At 43.6% G+C, this 20,289-nt stretch overlaps 1 protein-coding gene across 1 annotated transcript in view; it reads left to right on the top strand.

Annotated features, from left to right (window-relative positions):
• The first annotated feature begins 15,537 nt into the window (after positions 1-15,537).
• RPN1 (ribophorin I) overlaps positions 15,538-20,289 on the top strand; it is a 29,062-nt gene continuing 24,310 nt past the window's right edge. The window contains exons 1-2 of the mRNA XM_034996502.1: positions 15,538-15,872; positions 19,272-19,336. Coding sequence (XP_034852393.1) covers positions 15,612-15,872; positions 19,272-19,336 — 326 coding nt within the window. The 5' untranslated portion in view covers positions 15,538-15,611. The remainder of the gene's footprint in view (positions 15,873-19,271; positions 19,337-20,289) is intronic.

The raw sequence follows: 20,289 nt of genomic DNA, 5'->3' as shown, positions 1-20,289 counted from the left end.
GTACTCAAGTGGTGGGCAAGATGTCCAGAGCACTGGGAAATTAGATTTGATGACTGTTAAATATCTTTCAAACCTTGAGCAGCTAATATTCTAAGCATCTAATGTGGTTCTGAAGTGTGATGTTGTCAACCTTGTGAAAAGGATTCAACCAACTACAAGCCCACGATCCTTCACTGTTGTTGTACCCATTCTTGCTCTGAACTGTACACTTAAAAAAGTTAAGATAGTAAATTTCATGTGCACTTTTCCACAGTTAAAAATTCTCAAATAATTAAGCACATGCAATAGGCACTTCATAGCAAACACTAGAGTATGAGGAATGAGCCTCAGAAATAGTGGCTGGTGCCTCTTAGAGGCATTGTAAATGCTCCAAAGAGGTGACTGTGAGCTGGGACAGCGCAGGTGGCTGTTGGCAAAGGGGAATCTCTGCAAACGGCCCACAGATCATATCCGCTTGGGGCGGGGAGACCTTGCAATTTTTCCAATGGAGGCAGGAAGCCTGAGGCACTGAAGCCAGTGGACCTGCCATCCCTCCAACTTCTCCCTGTAGCTTCCTGTGGTAACTGTCACCCTGTGGCCACCTGCTCCTGTCTCTTGACCAGAGAAGTTTTCCTGCCTCTGAGTGCAGTATTAGTTCCTTAACTCTGACGTTGAAATACTACAGAATTAGAGACCACTTATTGAGTGCCTACTATGCCTTGCATAAAGTCCTTTACATATTGTTTCTATTATTTTCACAGGGACTCTATGAAAGAGGTTAAGTAACTTACTCAAACATGCATAATAAGCCAAATTCTTTCCATCATACCATGTGGCCTCTATAATGATAATAATAATAAAATCCCTATAGCAACTGGGATATTTTTAAAGCCCCCGTAAGTTCTCAGAGGCAAAAATGCACTGTAACTTGGGGTTGCCATGAAATAGTAATTGCTAACATTTATTGAGCATTTAGTACAGGTTAGGAACTTGGTGAAACACCGATTACATTACCATATTTAATACATCCAATAACCCTGAGTAGTATGTGTAAAGGTGCCCATTTGTCCAGTGCCTGGCACATTGGCAAAGGCTCAGGAATGGTCAATTATTTCAGGACAGAGGATTGATCCTTCTTTCACATTGAAATACGTGATTCCCAAGATCAATACCAATTCTGGAACTGCTACTACTTTATTTTTTGAGTGTTGGAAACACATTTCTGGATGATTTTAAGGAAGAACTTGGTTTGAATGCTAGTTCAATGCTGCCATTGTTTTCCATGATACTAACCCTAAAAACAGGAAGATATACCAGAAGATGTCACTAAGAATATGTGTTTATAGTAGAAAGGCATGCATGCATTCATTCATTCATTCAACAAATAGGTCTTGAGTGTCTTCTATTTGCCAGGCCACACCTCCTGTTCCCCCTCCTCCCCTCAAAAAACAGACAAAAACAAAAACCCTTCAAACAAACAATACAAAACCCCAAATCAAAAAAGCAACCCCTCCCCCCCCATATAACTAGCTTTCAAGAGGGTTCAGGTAGTCACATGGGTATAGAATAGAGCCGTTGCAGCAAGTACTGTAATATTGACCTTGAAAATTTTATCCTTACACAATGAATATCATGGATCTTTATTAAATTCAGTTACAGCTGAAAAATGCCATTTTTGCTATTGTCTTTTAATGATATGATGACCTCATAAAGGAACTTCATGTGATTAAATCATATATTTAAATAATTATAAAACTTATCTTTCTTCCTATTCCTGTTCCTCGCCTTTTCATATCTATTGCTTTTGTTAGACCAGGCAATTACTGTTACCAGTTTCAGATGGAGATGTTTTATGCCTAGGCAAGTGTCAGGGCAGAAAAATTTTCCTTCCATCCTCCTAGGTTCTTTGTCTAATAATTAAATTGACATAAAACACATTAATAGGGAAAAAGGTTAATTTTGTATATACAGAAGCCCCATAAAAAGGTGAAACCCAAAGACACTCAGGCAGTTGAGGCTTATATGCCATTTCTGAGCTAAGGAATGGGATAAGGGCTTGGGACTTCAAATGGGAGAAGGCAATTCACACGAAGATAAAAGCAGATGTTTGCCCTGCCATGCAGGTAAGTCCTTGAGATAAAAAGCTAACCCTGGTAATAGCTCTCTTTCTGGGCCAGGTCCCCCTATTTAAATTCTTTCAGGCAGTTAAGGGAGAGGTAAAAATTTTCCTGAGTATACTAGGTCTGGATTGACTTCGGCTTAAAATAATCCACATGTCAAAGTGGCAGGCACACTTTGGGGTGGCATATTCTGCTCCCCCTCACAAGCTCTTTTGTATCTTAACCCATGTGGGTCTTTTTTGTTTTGTTTTTCAAGATTTTATTTATTTTTTAAATATTTTATTTATTTGACGAGAGAGAGAGATAGCGAGAGTAGGAATACAAGCAGGGGGAGTGGGAGAGGGAGAAGCAGGCTTCCCTCTGAGCAGGAAGACCGATGCAGGGCTCGATCCCAGCACCCTGGGATCATGACCTGAGCCGAAGGCAGACGCTTAATGACTGAACCACCCAGGTGCCCTTCAAGATTTTATTTTTAAGTAATCTCTACACCCAAGGTGGGGCTTGAACTCACAACCCTGAGGTCAAGTCTCACACTCCACCTACTGAGACAGCCAGGAGCCCCAGGACTACCCATATGGGTCTCAAAACAAAACAAAACAAAACACAACACAATGTTATAACCATAGACATTTTTCTGTGCTTTGCTTTTTCTCACGTAATGTATCTTGGAATTTGTAAACTGCTGCTTTGCTCTTTCTAGCAATGGCAAGTTATTCCTTTGGGGAAAAATGGGCTCTAATTTAATTTCACCTGGTTACTCTCTGGTTTCACGGCTTAGGAGAGGAAAAAGCTGTCTTTTTGTCTACATGAATCATTTTGAGGTTACTAGGAATCCCCGCTCTGCCCCCCTTTCTTAGTTGTTGGCAGGGAAAAGTTCCTTACGGCCCACAACGAGGTATCATTAAGTCCACACTGAGTCCCAGGAAAAGCAGGGCGGGGAGGCCCCGGACGGGACCCTTCCTCCAACCACTCCACCCGCACACAAAGACCGAGCGTGCAAGGCCCATCCCACCCGCGGCGGGGGCGGGGCCGGACCCCCACCCCGACGCACGTTCGCACGCTCCCATTTTTCCGGCTGTCTCCGCTTTCACAGTGGGAGCCGCCATCTTGGACTTTGGGTCACCTACCCCGTCAAGACACGGGGAAACTCCGCGGCAGCCATCTTTTACGAGAAGCCTGCATTGCAATCCCTGCGCTCAGATCATCGCGTTTCTCAAAACGGAAAAACTCTGTGTTCCCTACAACCACAAAGGAAGCAGCCATCTTGTACGGCGAACCCCTCCATTTCCGGACTGGCTCACTGACGTGACAAGGGAGGCATGAGCCAACATAGGCGACTCTCGCGCCCTCTGGTGCTGGTGCCCTAGCAGTGACTCCAGCTTTAACCCGCTGGGGATTCTGCTTCCGGGTCTGCTCGGGCGGGGCCTTGACGTCGCTTGGCCCCGCCGCGAACGCCGAGCTGGGGCAAGGCTGGCGTGGAATCTGAGCCTGCGCGGTGAGCGATCGGGGGCGTGACGTGGCGTGGCGTGGCGGGGCGTGGCGTGCGGAATTTGGAGAGGAAATATTCACATTTGTGTAGGGTCCTTGCGTGTTGTGTTAATCCTACTGGTGGAGGGAATGTACGTTTTTACAGCCTCCTTAGAAGCCAAGCTGGGAATGTCTTAACATAAAATTAATTCTTTCCATGACTTAACCACTTAAAGGCTTAGGAAATTATTTTATAGGTGTGTTCCAAATGTGCACAGACACAGGTAACAAACCAGCATCGTTTGAATAGTGAAAGCCTGGAAACAACCTAATTGTTCATCAATAGGGGACTGGTTTGGTTTAAACAATATAACACACTGGGGAGCCGGGGTGGCTCAGTCGGTTAAGCGTCTGTCTTTGGCTCAGGTCGTGATCTCAGGATCCTGGAACCGACCCCACATGGGGCTCCCTGCTCAGTGGGGATTCGGTTTCTCCCTCTTCCTCTGCCCTTCCCTCTGCTCATGCACACACTCTCTCTCAAATAAATTAATAAATAAATAAATAAAATCTTTAAAAAATATGACACATCTATGTGACAGAGTACTAACAGCTCTTTTTTTAATTTTAGAGAGACAAGGAGAGACACAGTGCGCAGGCTGGAGAGGGGCAGAGACAGAGGGAGGGAGGGAGGGAGGGAATGTCAAGCAGACTCTCCGCTGAGCGCTGGAGCCTGACACAGTGCTCAATCCCATGACCCTGAGGTCATGACCTGAGCTGAAGTCAACAGTCTGATGCTTAACCGACTGAGCTACCCAGGCGCCCCTATGCAGCTCTTAAAAAGAACAAAGCAGGGCTGTTATGGAATGAGCTCCAAGGTTATATTGATCACATATAATTATGATGCATGTGGCTGCAAATAATAGAATACTCTTCTATTGCAGCTTCAACAGGCCAGTGTTAATCTAGTCTGTATAATAAGTAGTCCACGCATAGGTAGATCTGAAGTTTGTATGGGTATGGTGTGCCATCAGGGATGTAGACTTTTTTTTTTTAATGCAAAAAATTTTTCTTACCATGAATTGTATATTAAAAAGTGCATAAAACATAAATGTCCAATTTAGTAAATTATTGTAACACAAATGTCTATGTAACCACTACCTAATTTAAGAAAGAGAATGTTGCCAGCGTCCCAGAAACTCCCCCTTGCGCTCCTTTACCCCATGTGCTAGAAGATCCCAGGTAGGTGTGCATCACAATCACAGCATACACAGCAAGATCCATGGCAGAAACACCACTCAAGCCAGCACTGAGCTGGCTCTCCCTGGCCAGTTGCACATAGCCATGGGGTTGTGGCCCAACCAGTCAGAGATGTTAAAAGTCAAGGGATAGGGGGCACCTGAGTGGCTCAGTTGGTTAAGCGTTTGCTTTCAGCTCAGGTCATGATCTCAGGGTCCTGGGATCGAGCCCTGCATCAGATTCCTTGCTCAGGTGGGAGCCTGCTTCTCCCTCTCCTCCCCACTCATGCTCTCTCTCACTATCTGTTGCTATCTCTGTCTCTCTCAAATAAATAAATAAAATCTTTTTAAAAAGTCAAGGAATAGGACACAGGAATAAAGTAATTTCCCCTAGTGCTAGTGCCCTCAACACTGGGCCTAACGTTGGTGGACCTGGTGGGGACGCCTTATCTGTGCCAGGGAAGACAAAGTAGATAGATGGGAACCAGGACTGTGATGTTTCTGAGAACCAGCTGAGGGGTATTGGAGGAAGGCTGTGGGCTGAGGGCTGAATATTTCTTCCTCTCTGTCTGTGTATGGTCCACCTTGCTGCTCTGGTCCACCTGCTTGTGGTAGTGGCAGAACTCTAGGAAATAGGGTGGCCAGGAGGATGACCACATAGACCATGAAGAAGTAGCTGAAGGCACTGTCTGATGCAGCGGTGCTGTGAAGAGGCACTGGTCATGGGCAGGGAGGAGACGATCATCAGGCACTGGTTGCTTATAAGAAACATGTAATTGGCAGTCAGGATACCAACCAAGGAGAATGGGCTGCTCTGCAAAGTGGCACTGAATGAGTTGGAGGGCATGACTTTGATTGTGGTGATGATGGAGAATGGCATGGTCTCCAGGTGCCCCATCACCAGGAGGGCCACTTGGCTGCCCAGGATCCACACAGACTGGATCTTCCTGAGCAAGGAGAAATTAAAGTAGTAAAGGACAATAGGGGCATCATGGTGTATTGGGTCAGGACACTGTTGATGAGAGCTAAGGAAACTTCTCTCCAGAGGGGCCAACCATGGAGTAGATGAGGAATGAACATAGCTACTAAGCTAAACAAGGCCAGCGATATGTTGAGGATTATGCCCAGGTGGTTTGTGAAGCAGACAGAGGTGGTTATGGAGACATTCCAGAGAAGCATAGTCCATAGGCCCAATATGAAGAAGCCAGCCCAAGAAGCCTTGTTCCTTACCTGGGGCTGGTGATGGGTTGTCATGGTGATGGTGTTCTTGTACCACCCAGCCAGCAGCTCTCTCAGTCAGGAACTTGACTGAGGTTGGGCAGGCTCTGGGAAGCAGTTCTGGCTCTGTCTCAGGAGTCTGGAAGCCTGGCTTGTCTTGCAGGGGTCTTACTAGTCAGGGTCTTCATAAGAAGGAGGAGAACTAGATCTCTATGGTATTCACCATAGCACCTATTTCCTAAGTAAGACATTTGTAAATAAACAGTGATTTTAGGAATCTTAGATATCTAACATTCCCTGCTCTATCTGCTTCAAACCATCAATCAGACCACCTCCAATTCCATTAGGATAGCTTCCTGTTTCTGGAAAGTGGATGTATTCCAGGTCTTCAGGAGACCTCTCTTTAAAGTAAAAAAATACCTTCATATCTATTATCAGTTTCCACATTGGTTATTAGTTAGCACCCCAGCAGGGATGTATTTACCACTTAGTTAAGGGGAAGTCACAATTTTCTTCTTCATCATCACATCCTCCTCCTCCTCCTCCTCCTGGGGGAGAATCCAGTACCTAGAGGAGGTGCTGTTTCTGTCCTTGGGAAATACACAAGATTTGTCCACCCAGGTGTGCAAATGCACAAAAGTTATTGTCTTATTGTGGAAGAAATGAAATAAGGAAGGCTTTTCTTATTTTTCTAGTACTATCTAACATATTAAAAATCTACAATATTGTCTTTTTTTTTTTTTTTTTTAAGTAGACTCCACACGCAGCATGGAGCCCAATGCAGGGCTTGAACTCACAATCCTGAGATCAAGACCTGAGCTGAAATCAAGAGTTGAGTGCCCCCACAATATCATCCCTACAATATCCCTACCTTAAACTTATGAATAACATTCATGCAGGACAACATAAACCAAAACAAAGAGAACTTCCGACTTTTGCACTTTTATCCACCTAATATGTACAATTACTGCTTTATGAAGTTGTCTTTTAAATCAGAGGAAAAAAAGAGCTACAAACAAAAAGGACATTTATGTTGTCTTTTATATTTACCCAAGTAGTTACTTTTATTGGTGTTCTTAGTTTTTTCATCTGGAATCAAATTACTCACTACTGTCATTTCATTTTAGCCCAAAAGATTCCCTTTAGCATTTCTTATAGTATAGGTCTGCTAGTGACAAATTCTCGTAGTTTTTGTTTATCTAGAAAAGTCTTGATTTCTCTTTCATTTTTATTCTATTATTTCATTCATTGATTTTTGGATATTAAACCAAACTTTCATTCTTGGGAAATAGCCCATTTGATCATGGTGTATAATTCTTTTTATATGTTGCTTGCTTTTGTTTGCTGATATGTTGCTGAGAACATTTGCCTCCATATTCATAAAATATATTGGTCTGTAGTTTTCTTCTCTTGTGATGTCTTCGTCTAGTTTTGTTGTTAGGGTAACACTGGCCTCATAAAATGGGTTGGGTTGTGTTCCTTCCTCTTCTATTTTTGAGAAGAGTTACTGAAAAATCGGTATTAATTCTTCTTTAGTGTTTGGTAGAATTCACCAGTGAAGCCATCTCCCCTGGGCTTTTCATTATGGGAGAGAAGCCCTGTGTTCTTGGCTGCAGTGGCCTGGTGTGGAGTCTCTGCCTTGCTGAGCTAGGATGGTGGTGGGAGGTAGCAGTCTTGGTTTGAATACCTCAGACTCTTGCTTTCCTTACTGAGTTTTCATAGATTTTGTTGAATAGGTGTTTTTTCATTTGTTCTTTGCCTTCATGGCCATTCCCAGAGGCTTTAAATGGTTGTGTTTTTATAGTCTTTACCAGTTTTACCACGGAGGTCAGTAGAGCTCCTCACGTCATGCTGGAAGTCAGTCCTGCACTCATGGTTTTCTTTTTTTTTTAATATTTTTAAAAAGATTTTATTTATTTATTTGACAGAGAGAGACACAGTGAGAGAGAACACAAACAGGGGGAGTGGGAGAGGGAGAAGCAGGCTTACTGCAGAGCAGGGAGCCCGATGTGGGGCTTGATCCCAGGACTCTGAGCTGAAGGCAGATGCTTAACGACTGAGTCACCCAGGCGCTCCCATGGTTTTCATTTTTGAAGGATATTTTGTTCATATGAATTCTTGGTTGGCAGTGTTTTTCTTTTTAAAGATTTTTTTTTTTTTTTGACAGAGAGATAGCGAGAGCAGGAACACAAGCAGGGGGAGTGGGAGAGGGAGAAGCAGGCTTCCTGCCGAGCAGGGAGCCCAATGTGGGGCTCGATCCCAGGACCCTGGGATCATGACCTGAGCCGAAGGCAGACGCTTAACGACTGAGCCACCCAGGCGCCCCAGTGTTTTTCTTTTTAGCCTTTTGAGGGCATCCCACTGCTTTCTGGCCTCCATGGTTTCTGATAAGAAGTCTGTTGTTTAGCTTATCAAGGAGTCCTTGTACATGGTAGATCATCTCTCTCTTGCTGCTTTCAAGATTTTCTTGTGTTTGCCTTTTGTCCACTTGATTATGATGTGTCTAGGTGTGGATTGCTTTGAATTTATCCTGTTCTCATACTTTGCCTTAGTTCTTTCAACATATTTAAAATAACTGATTCACAGTCTTTGTCTCGTAAGTCCAATGTTTTTATTTCCTTAGGTATAGTTTCTCTTTATGTCCTCCCTGCCCTAATGTGTGGACCATACTTTCTTATTTCTTTGCATACCTCATAATGTTTGTGGAAAACTGGACATTTGAAGTAATCTAATGTGGCAACTCTGGAGTTCAGACCTCTGCTTCCCCAGGACTTGTTTTTGCTGTTTGTTGTTGTTGCAGTTTGTTTGTTTAGTGACTCTCATGAATGAAATCTGTGAAGTCAGTGTTCTTTGTCATGTGTGGCCAGTGAAGTCTCTGATCAGTTAGCTTAGTGGTTAGCTAATGGTTAAACAGAGATTTCATTAAATGCCTGGAACCATTAAATCTCCCAATCTTTGCTGAGGGGCTCTATGTGCATGTCAGGCACACCTTCTGTGCTCATGAAGGCAGTTTGCAACTTTACCTTATCTTTCACTTACTGTTTCCACACAGTCTCATGAGCAGCCAGAAGTGAGAGCTTAGAGTCTCCTCAGGTATTTTTTGGGCATGTATGTAGCCCTACATGTATATGTGGACTTCTAGATCCCAAGAAGATGGGATCAGTTTCAAAGCATTGATTTTGACCATTTTTTTCCAGTGTTCTCATTGTATTTATAAAGGAGAGGAATTTTAGAGGTTCTTACTTCACCATTCCTGCTGATGTTGTTTTATTCATGTAGTATTTGCAAAAGTCTTTACTCTTGATAGGTGACCACATAGGATGTTTTCAGTTTTTGTCATTACAAACAAAGCTCTATGAACATTTTTGTGTATGTATCTGGGGCACATGTGCTCACATTTCTCTAGCATATATATCTGGAAGCGGAATTGCTAGACCATTTGGTACACATATCTTTGGTAGATGATGCCAAACTGTTTCTTTTTTTTTTTAAAAGATTTTGTTTATTTATGTGACACAGAGAGACACAGCGAGAGAGGGAACACAAGCGGGGGAGTGGGAGAGGGAGAAGCAGGCCTCCCGCGGAGCAGGGAGCCCGATGTGGGGCTCGATCTCGGGACCTTGGGATCATGACCTGAGCCGAAGACAGTCGCTTAACCGACTGAGCCTCCCAGGCACCCCTCCAAACTGTTTTCTTAAGTGGTTATACCAAATTATAGCAGGGAATGAGGGTTCCCATTGATCCATATACTCACCAACAGTTGGTATTGTGAGACAAAAAGTTTTGCCAATTGATGAGTGTATAGTGGCATCTTCTTGTGGTTTTAATATACATTTCCCTAATTATTAATGTCATTGCATGCTTTTCATCCTTATTGGCCATTTGAATAATTCTTCTGGAAGTTCCTGGTCAAATTCTTCTGCTTATTTTTCTACAGTGTTGTCTTTTTCTCATTAATTTGTATTTTTGTATATATTTTGGATATAGGTCCTCTGTCTGTTATATGTGTTCCAGTGACCTTCTCCAACTCCGTGTTTCACTTAATGATATCTTGGAAAAATATTTTATTTATTTTAAGATTTTATTTAATTAATTTTTTTTTAAAGATTTTATTTATTTATTTGAGAGAGAGAGAATGAGAGAGAGCACATGAGAGGGGTTAGGGTCAGAGGGAGAAGCAGACTCCCCGCTGAGCAGGGAGCCCGATGCGGGACTCGATCCCGGGACTCCAGGATCATGACCTGAGCCGAAGGCAGTCGCTTAACCAACTGAGCCACCCAGGTGCCCTTAAGATTTTATTTTTAAGTAATCTTTTTACCCAATGTGGGGCTCAAACTCACAACCCTGAGATCAGGAGTCACATGTTCTTCCAATTGAGCCAGCCAGGTTCCCTGAAAAATCTTTTATTTTTAATTTGAGCTTTAGATTTGCAGAAGAATTAGGAAAAATAGGAGAGAGTGTCCCTGTCTCATCTCAGACTGTCTGCAGAGCTGCTAGTTTGCCCCTCTCACCTTCACCCAGCTTTTCCTTGTGTGAACCTCTTGCATAATAATAGAATGGGAGTGGGCATCATTTTTTGTGAATATTCCCCATGGTAAGTGGTTTAGGCTCTGTGGGTCATCCAGTCTCTGCTGCAACTACACAACCCTGCTTTGTAGTGTGAAAGTGGTCATAAATCATATGTGAATGAATGGGTGTGGCTGTGTTCCAGTAAAACTTCATTTACAGAAACAGGTGGTTGGCCTGCAGGCCATAGTTTTTAGACTCTTGCTCTATAGGAAAGGAACATGCTCTCCCCCTCCTCCTCCTCTCTTCCCCTTATGTAGGATGTAGACATTATGAGGAGGCAGGGGCAGCCATCTTGGCTCATGAAATGGAAGCCATGTGATAAGGATGGGTGAGTAATCTTATTGAAGGAAGCTGCGTTCCTGGGTTCCATAGGATTATTACATGAGAAATAAACATTCTTCTTGTTTAATCCATTGTTGTTTGGGAATTTTCTAACAACAGTTTGTACTGCATACTACTATGCTATGCTCAGTTTGAGTGGGGTTTCTATCTCTTGCTACTAAAAGAGTTTTGACTAATACAATTGACTACAGGAATTTGGGGTCTAAAGAAAGGAACTGTTCTGAACATTCTTCTGTGGGTATGATAGGCTCAGTGTTGAACTTTGTTTTCTGTGATATCTGGATGTTCTGTCTTTCCAAAATAGGGGAGTACTAAGGAGGGTTCACTGTTCTGCTAATGTGCAGAGTGGTATTTCTCAAGCTCACCTGACTGAATGAAAACACTTTTTACACCTTTCTACTGAGCATCTGTAACAACCCATGCACTCTGGGAGTCTTCATGGGGAAGGATGAATTACAGCTTGGTGTTCCCCTTTCCTTTAAAGAAAGGCAGGTATACAGACCACCTACTATGGGACACAGAGGTAAGAGGGATTAATTGTTTGTGTGTGTGTGTAGATAAGATTCATGAATTGTTCTCAGATGGTTTAATTTTATTTATTTATTTTAAAAGATTTTATTTATTTGCGAGAAAGAGAGAGAGAGAGTGCACTAGCAGAGGGAAGGGGCAGAGGGACAAGCAGACTCCCCACTGAGCAAGGAGCCCCATGTGGGGCCCATCTCAGGGTCCTGAGATCGTGACCTTAGCCAAAGGCAGACGCTTAACCAACTGAGCCACCCAGGTGCCCCTCTCAGATGATTTTAAATCTACTCCCAGAAGTAAGCAAAGGGAAGAGTGAAAGAGTTTGGGGATTTTAGTTAGAAGGAATAGTATAGGTAAAGCCATCACAATTTCTTTTTTTTTTTTTTTTAAGATTTTATTTATTTATTTGAGAGAGAGAATGAGAGACAGAGAGCATGAGAGGGAGGAGGGTCAGCGGGAGAAGCAGACTCCCTGCTGAGCAGGGAGCCCGATGCAGGACTTGATCCCGGGACTCCAGGATCGTGACCTGAGCCGAAGGCAGTCGCCTAAACAACTGAGCCACTCAGGTGCCCCCATCACAATTTCTTGATGTACAGGCTACAAACACAGGTATGTAAGAAATATAAACATATTTATTTGCATATCACATCTTTATTTCTATTTCCAGCTTCCTTCTCTTCTGGATGGTAAAAAGTTAATCTTGGTTAATTTGGTTTTTTTTTCCCTCTCCTTTTCCCAGGTTGCCCTAAATCCTGGGAGTGGGATGGAGGGTATTGTTTAGTGCCAAGTCAGGGAGCACTTGGTACTTGCTATTATTTATCCATGCTGGCACCCATTGGGACAACCTCTCTGTCCTGCATTATCTTGAATTGTCAGTCTGAATAGCTAATAATTTGTCCCTGGCACAACATTGTGATTATCTTCCCAACATCTCCATCTCCCCTCACCCTCCAATCTATCAGAAACTTGTTCTAGCTGATTTAATAGGAGGGGGAAAAAAAGGAATATACTGGAAGTTTATGGGGTAGCTCACAGAGTCAATGGAGGAGCAGAAGCAGCCAACATTGAAAAGTTTGGGACTAGAGAAGAATCGAGGCCAACTCTTCAGGACTGCCAATGAAGATGAATTAGTTCAGCAGTTATCAGGTGTAGTTACTGCATTAAAAATTCAAGTTTCTGGTAGAGAGAGTCTGGTCTACATTGGATCTTGTTCCCTCTCTGATGCCAGTGGTGTTTGGTGCACTTTGACTATTTCCCCAAATGGAACTAATGAAAGTTCCTCAAAAAGAATTGTGGAGTTATGTGGCACAGACTGCTCATTATCTACCCAGCATCTCTAATTCTTCCTTATCAACATTATGTTCTCTGCTATGTTCAGATGGGTGGGTTGGCAATGCAACCCAACGCTCAACAAGTGCTTCTTGAGGGAGTCAATGAATGAATGAGTGAAGAGAATGTCAATGACCTCAATGTTACAGAGCATTTTTGGGCAGTATTTTCTAAAATTAAAAAAAATACTGTTCACTCAGTATTGACATTTTTGGGGGACAGATGCTGTTTGTACTCCCTGTTTGTGACTATCTTTGCAAGGAGACCAAAGAAATGGGAGCAGCAGTTACCTCCTAGGAGTGTGACTAGGTTCCGGGAGAACAGAAGATGAAGACTGACTTGCCACTGTATACTCTTTGTGGTCGTCCACCTCCAAAATGGTCCCCAACTATCTCTGCCTCCTGGTACTCACCATGGCCTTTCATAATCCCTTCCTACATTGTACTGGGGCTGGTCTGCCACCAATAGAATATGGCAGAAATGATGGTATGTCATTTCTGAGATTTCATTTGATGAGAGGAAAAAACTCTCTAAAGGCCTGATAGATTTCCTTGTAAGTCAGCATAACTGTACATAAACTTTGTTTAAACCAAAGGTCTGATTTATGGCCCACCAAGCATACATTGTGCACCTACTTTGGAAATGAGTAGGCTAAAGGAAAACCATCTGGTCCTTAATATATTGATCAGTGCTCCTACTCCCTGCATTCCTTGATGTTAAAACTTGTGATTCTTGCCTATATGCTAATCTATAATCTTTTGATCTTTTACAAGATCAAAAAATATATAACCCTGTGAAAACTGTTCATTCTCTGGAACATTTTCTTTCCTGTGAAGAGCATGTTTTCTGGGCAGCTGTCCTAACTTGGGCTCGAATAAAACTCTCTTTCTTACTTTTAAAGATTCTAAAAGGTTTGCTCATTGTGCATCAACACATTGCAGAAGACACTCTGGCTTCTGTCTTGGTTGCTATCTCTTTCTGACATCTCCTGCCAGTAGCCACATGAGTGAGCTGTCAGCTGGGCCACAGCCTCTGAAGACTTGACTGGGGCTAGAAGATCCGTCTAAGCTCACTTAAGTGGTTGTTGGCAAGAGGAATGAAAGAGATGGAGGGAGAAAGAGACTGTGACCAAGGCAGAAGTTACCCTGGGAAAATGGAAGATCTGAAACTCCAGGATGATTCAGGGATATCTTTGCTATAATTGTCTCTTGGTGCAAAAAAATCAAATTGGTTCATTCATTTGGAACCTGGTGGATCTCCCTAGATTTGCAATAGACTGCTGCCAAAGCAACTTCCCTGTATTGTATTTTAATAATGACTGCATTAAAATGTTTAACACTATCCATTCTGCCATTTTTGATGGGGCATTAGGAGATCAGCTTCCAGTCCAAGACTTTGGATAAGGTACCCTCTTGGGCCTGTATTTCATATCTGTGAAATAAGGATTAGATTGGGATCCCTAATGTTTCTTTTTGTCTATATGAATCTGGGATTTTATTCAAGAGTGTGGGGGTAGTGGAAAGAGCTCCAGTTCAGAGTCAGTCCAGGTTTCTAAACAACCTGATTATTTACTAGTTTTAATATTTGAGTTTAATCATCTGTAAAATAGGGATAATAATATTTATAATGAAAAGCTCATTTATTCATTCAATCAATGTTTATTGATACCCTGGGATTCTGGGATGAACAATCTAGGTAACTTCCTGCCCTCAGAGAGATTACCTTCTGTAATAGTTTCTTATTGCTGCTGTAAGAAATTACCACAAACTTAGTAGCTTAAAAACAATACAAATTGGGCGCCTGGGTGGCTCAGTTGGTTAAGCGACTGCCTTCGGCTCAGGTCATGATCCTGGAGTCCTGGGGTCGAGTCCCACATCGGGCTCCCTGCTCAGTGGGGGGTCTGCTTCTCCCTCTGACCCTCCTCCCTCTCATGCTCTCTGTCTCTCATTCTCTCTCTCGCAAATAAATAAATAAAATCTTTTAAAAAGAAAGAAAGAGGGCGCCTGGGTGGCTCAGTTGGTTAAGCAACTGCCTTCCGCTCAGGTCATGATCCTGGAGTCCCTGGATCGAGTCCCGCATCGGGCTCCCTGCTCGGCGGGGAGTCTGCTTCTCCCTCTGACCCTCCCCCCCATGCTCTCTCTTTCATTCTCTCTCTCTCTCTCAAATAAATAAAATCTTAAAAAAAAAAAAACCCGAAAACAAAAAAACAATACAAATTTATTATCTCTACAGTTCTGGAGCACCGAAGTCTGAAATAGGTCTCACCGGGTTTAAGTCAAGGTGTCTCTGGTTTTCTGATGTTTTTTATGGTTGCATTGAGGTTATACTGTGCATTTTCAGCAATTCTGTGACAATACCACAGAAGCGAGGTGCCCTTCTGGGTGTATCAGATCAGTGGGTACTTGATGTCATTATGTCTTGTAATTGGTGATATTAACCTTAATCATTTGGTTAAGGTAGTGGTTGCTAGGATTCTCCACGGTAAACTTATTATTTCCCTTTTTCTAATTACTAAATATTTTAGGGGAGATACTTTGAGACTGTGCAGAGAGCCTATTTTTGCTTAAATTTTGCCTAGGCTTTTACTTTCTCCGTTTGGAGTAAATTTTACTGTCTTAAGGAGTAGAAAGCCATTGTTACCCGCAGGATTGGCAAGAGCAAAGGAGCGTGTAGTCGGGCGCCCAGCGGGCCGCCCGTTGCCCTGGAGATGGGGTCCTTCCTCCGTGGGCGCCGCCATCTTGTGGCGCCAGCCCGCGCCCAATGAGCGGCTGCACAGTGGCCGGAGGCGGGGCGGCGCTCGGCGCGGTCTGCGGCTCTGCTGGTCCGGGTCATGGAGGCGCCCACCGCCCGCCTGGTCCTGCTCTTGCTGCTCGGGGCCTGGGCCCCGGGGCCGGGCAGCGCCTCCCCGGAGGCACCGCTGCTGGTCAACGAGGACGTGAAGCGCACGGTGGACCTCAGCAGCCACCTGGCTAAGGTGACGGCCGAGGTGGTCCTGGCGCACCCGGGCGGCGGCTCCACATCCCGCGCAGCTTCCTTCCTCCTGGCCCTGGAGCCCGAGCTCGAGGCCCGCCTGGCGCACCTCGGCGTGCAGGTGAGCGCGGGCGAGCGGCGGGGTTCGGCGCGCGCCAGCCGGGCCGCCTCGGTGGACACGTCAGCGTAAGCCTGCTGAAGCGAGGCCGCCGCCCACGTGGGCAGCAGTCGGATGGCGGCCCCCCAGTCCTCCGAGTGGGCCCTTCCTGGGCGGGGGGCGGGCGGTACCCGCGCTGGCCTTGGGCCGAGCGAGCTCCCCGTGCCCGCCGTGCCCGGGGAAACCAGGCTAGTGGCCCAGCGGGGCGCGGGTGTGCCCCAAACTGGTTTCCCACGACTTGACTCAGGAGCGCAACCGGAGGACGAAGAAGGGAGCCCAAATGAGCATCATTCTCTTAATTCAGTGTCTGGCCCACAGTGGGTGCTTCTTTCTAGCCGTCATCCAGTACAATCAGAAATGTAACATTGTGTATTTTCCAGTTGTAATTTGAAGCCGTTGTTAGTGTAATACACTTAAGGTTGCTAATGAACGCTTTTTAAATTTTGTTCCTGTCCTTAAAGTTAGTTTAAGAAGTCATGTAGGTAATAAAACCTCTTTTAAACTGTACAGAAAGGTCAAGGCCGAATCACTCCCTTCCTCCTACCGGTTCACGTTCTTGCATCTCAGCAGTATATGGCTTGGAAGTTTGCTTTATGTTCTTCCCCAGCATTTCAGTGAACACTTTTACAACTCTCAAGGAAATAAAATGTTGGCTTACATATCCATAGGTTTGCTTTTTATTACTATTTTCATTAAGCAGCGTCCATTAAGTGATTACCCAATTATTTGTTGAGGGACTAGTCATTACAGTGTCATATTTCTTCTAAGTACATCTTACTCTCTGACTGAATCTGGAGCTATAAAGCTGGGTTTGTAGAGCTTATGCCTCTGAAAGGATTCCTCTTTTCTTGCCTTGTCTGTGATGGAATGCACAGTTTTACTCAAAGGTTTGTGTAAAGATGGATCAAAACTTCATTTAAATGTGTGCTGCCACCTTTGAGTGTTTTGAATGTTAAATCCCATTCTTTTATAAAAACTAGTTCTGGGGGCGCCTGGGTGGCTCAGGTCATGATCCTGGAGACCTGGGATCGAGCCTGGTGTCAGGCTCCCTGCTCAGCGGAGAGTCTCCTCTCTGCCTGCCACTCCTGCTTGTGCTCTCTCCCTCTCTGTGTCAAATAAATAAATAAAATCTTAAAACAAAACAAACAAAAAACTAGTTCTGATAAATTGAAGTTGCCACAGTTTAACGAGACAGCAGCAGAAACTGTCTGTCATCATGCTGAAGAATGCTGGATTACTGCAGACATGTCCTGTTGGCAATCTACTTTGTGTTGGGTGTTGTGGTAGGTGTTTTAAGTACATTCTCTTTAACCCTCATAACAGCCCTTTGAGGTGTAGGCTTACTGCAGGTGAGGAGTGCAGTCTAGGAGCTAAGTTGTTTAAACCCCGTGTCAGCTCTTAGAGCGATGAGTGAATCGGGGCTTAGGTTAGTTTCAAACTTTGTGTGCTCTTCACTGTACCCCATTGCCTCTTTTGGCCTAGATGGCTCTGAGGTAGGGTTGTGTAGGGATGTAAGACCTGCAGTTGCATCACCAGATTTATTCAAAATCATTTGTTAATTTTATAGTCCCTTGAAAGAGACGGGTTAAATAGATATATGTGCTCCTTTACACCCCTATCCCAATGGGAAATGTAACTAGATGTTAGACTTAGCAAAGAGGGTGTGTATTTTTCAACACTTGACTTCGAGGCCTTGATAAGGTTGCTAGAAGTTTGAATTTTCAGTGGATTTATCTTTAGCCTTCCATGTAGAATTTTAGGAACTGGTTAGAAGGGACAATGGTGACTTCTTAAAGAATTTTTTTTCAAGATTTTTATTTATTTGAGAGAAAGCATGAACAGGGGGAGGGGCAGAAGGAGAAGCAGACTCTCTGCTGAGCAGGGAACCCAACATGGGGCTGGACCCCAGGACTCTGGGATCATAACCTGAGCCAAAGGCAGGCACTTAACCGGCTGAGCCACCTAGGCGCCCCACAGTGATGATTTCTGATGAGGATCTAGTGGTTCCTCATCTTCTTACTACCAAGGACCATATTAATATTTTTCCTCTCATGTGGATTCTATATTTGAAATCTTTTGTCTCTCTGGTCTTTTATTAATTAATATCTTTTAGTAAGAGATCAACATGTAACTGAATGGTGATGAGCACGAGTATACTAGAAAGTTACCATTGTGATAAGATTCCAGTCAAAGTGATGAAGCTTGTTTTTATTGGCCTGTGCAGCTTTATTGAGGATGATTGTATGATTACTTTCAGGCATTTTATTTTTATTTAAAAATTTTTAAAAAAAATTTATTTGAGCGAGAAAGAGAGACGGAGGGAGGGAGTGCGAGCAGGGGGAGGAGCAGAGGGAGAGGGACAAGCAGACTCCCTGCTGAGTGCAGAGCTCAATGTGGAGCTCAGTCCCATGATCCTGACATTATGACCTGAGCCAAAACCAAGAGAAACCAAGGGTCAGATGCTTAACTGAGTGAGCCACCCAGGTACCCCTAAAATTTTTTTTAAGGATTTTATTTTTTAAGTAATCTGTACGCCCAACATGGGGCTCGAACTTTCAACCCTGAGATCAAGAGTTGAATGCTCCACCGACTGAACCAGCCAGGCGCCCACTTTTAGGCATTTTAAAATATTAAAAATAGCTTCTTCCTCATTATAGTTCTGTGTGCCCTATTGGGAACAAGTGCTTCAGCCCAAAAAGTAGTTTTACTTTTTTTTTTTTTCCTTAGCAGAGTTTGGGTTGGCAAAGAGATCGGCAGTGTGTATTAGGTTTTCCTTATAGTTTGCTCCACCATCTCATGATTCAGGGTGTCTACTTTTTCTCAGATAGACCTTGCAGCCTGCTGGAGTTAACATTCTCTTCCTGGTTACACATCCTTTTGCAGTGAAGGATGAGAATAAGGGAGTGTGACGAGCAGTGGTTGTTGGACTTATGCTACTGTTAACTTTCATGCAAGTAGAACCAGTTTTGGCAATGTGTGAGACTTTTCTACTACAACAGTAAATAATACTATTTATTTTCTATGCAAATGTGTATTTGAATGTAAATGGAGAAGAAAACGTCACCTTTGTATTGGGAAACGTAAAGTGTAAGTGTAATTTTTATTTATATGTGTGTGTTTGGTCATTCAGGAAAATGTTATGTATTTATAGAGCTTACTATACAACTTATTCGTTGCAAAAGTAAGTCTTTGACAATGTTCTTATGTTTCATGTGGAAAAAAAATTGTTACCAGAGTTGTCTTTAAGTTCTTGTAGTTTGAATACTTTACTGTGGACATTCTAAGGCAGTTGGTTAACTGTTGACTCAAATTTAGAGGCTGAAAGACATAATAAAAAGAATAGCCTCTTTTGTCCTGTCACAGGTGAAGGGAGAAGATGAGGAAGAGAACAATTTGGAAGTACGAGAAACCAAAATTAAGGGTAAAAGGTAAGCAACCAAACGGTCAGAATATCTATATATCCTGCCTCTTCTTGTTGTAGGTTATCCTATCGGTTGGAATCATAAGGTAGGAGAGTTGCTGAGGACATACCTGGTGTTTTAGAGGCTGTTTCAATTAATATAGTGTGTGTTCAGTAAGCAACAGGCTATAATGTATTCTGACCCAGTGATGTCTTTTCTGATTAGTGATGCTAAAATTGCCCCTCACGGTGGCAGTTTGTTTTACAGGAAGGTAGCTACTTTCCATACCAGGTCAGGTCTGCTAATGTATGTGGGGATAGGGATCTCCAAACAGTGGATGGAGAATCAGTATGGTATGTGAGAACTCCAGGCTGATTGTCTCAGTAAATAACCTCCGATCTGTTGGCTACCATCCTCTTTCCAAAGGGCAGACAATTCTACCCCCTCCCCACCTCCTCTTGAGCCTTCAGGGCATTGAACGTGGTGCTTCTTTGTGGGAGTTAGACCGAGCTCTCTGAAGGCTGGCGTTGGACTTGCCTTGTTCTTCGCTTTAACCTCAGCACCTACCATGGGGCCTGGCACTTACTAGTTATTGTAAAACGCTTTGTTAAGGATATTTTCCAAAACGAATACAAAGCAGGAAGAATTGAATAAAGAATCCCCATATATCTCATCACCTAGCTTCGACAGTTACCAGTATTTTGCATGGTATTGATTAGGCGTTGAAATATTTGTTGAATGAATGATGTGGGAGGAAGAAATGTTTTTAGCTCAGTGATTCTTAACTGGAGGAGGGAGCAGTCGTGTCCTGCACCTGCCCCGCCCAGGACATTTGGTAATGTCTGGAAACATTTTTAGTTACAGCTGAGGGGTGCTGATGGCATCTAGTGGGTAGAGGCCAAGGATGCTCCTAAACATCCTACAGTGCCCAGGACAGGTTCCTCCTCCCAACAAAGAACTATCCACTCACAAATGTCAGC

The sequence above is a fragment of the Mirounga leonina genome, unplaced genomic scaffold (assembly GCF_011800145.1).
Source record: "Mirounga leonina isolate KUSES-001 unplaced genomic scaffold, KU_Mleo_1.0 Mir_94, whole genome shotgun sequence".
In the NCBI taxonomy this organism is placed as follows: Eukaryota; Metazoa; Chordata; class Mammalia; order Carnivora; family Phocidae; genus Mirounga; species Mirounga leonina.
This window is presented reverse-complemented; position numbering and strand designations above follow the sequence as displayed.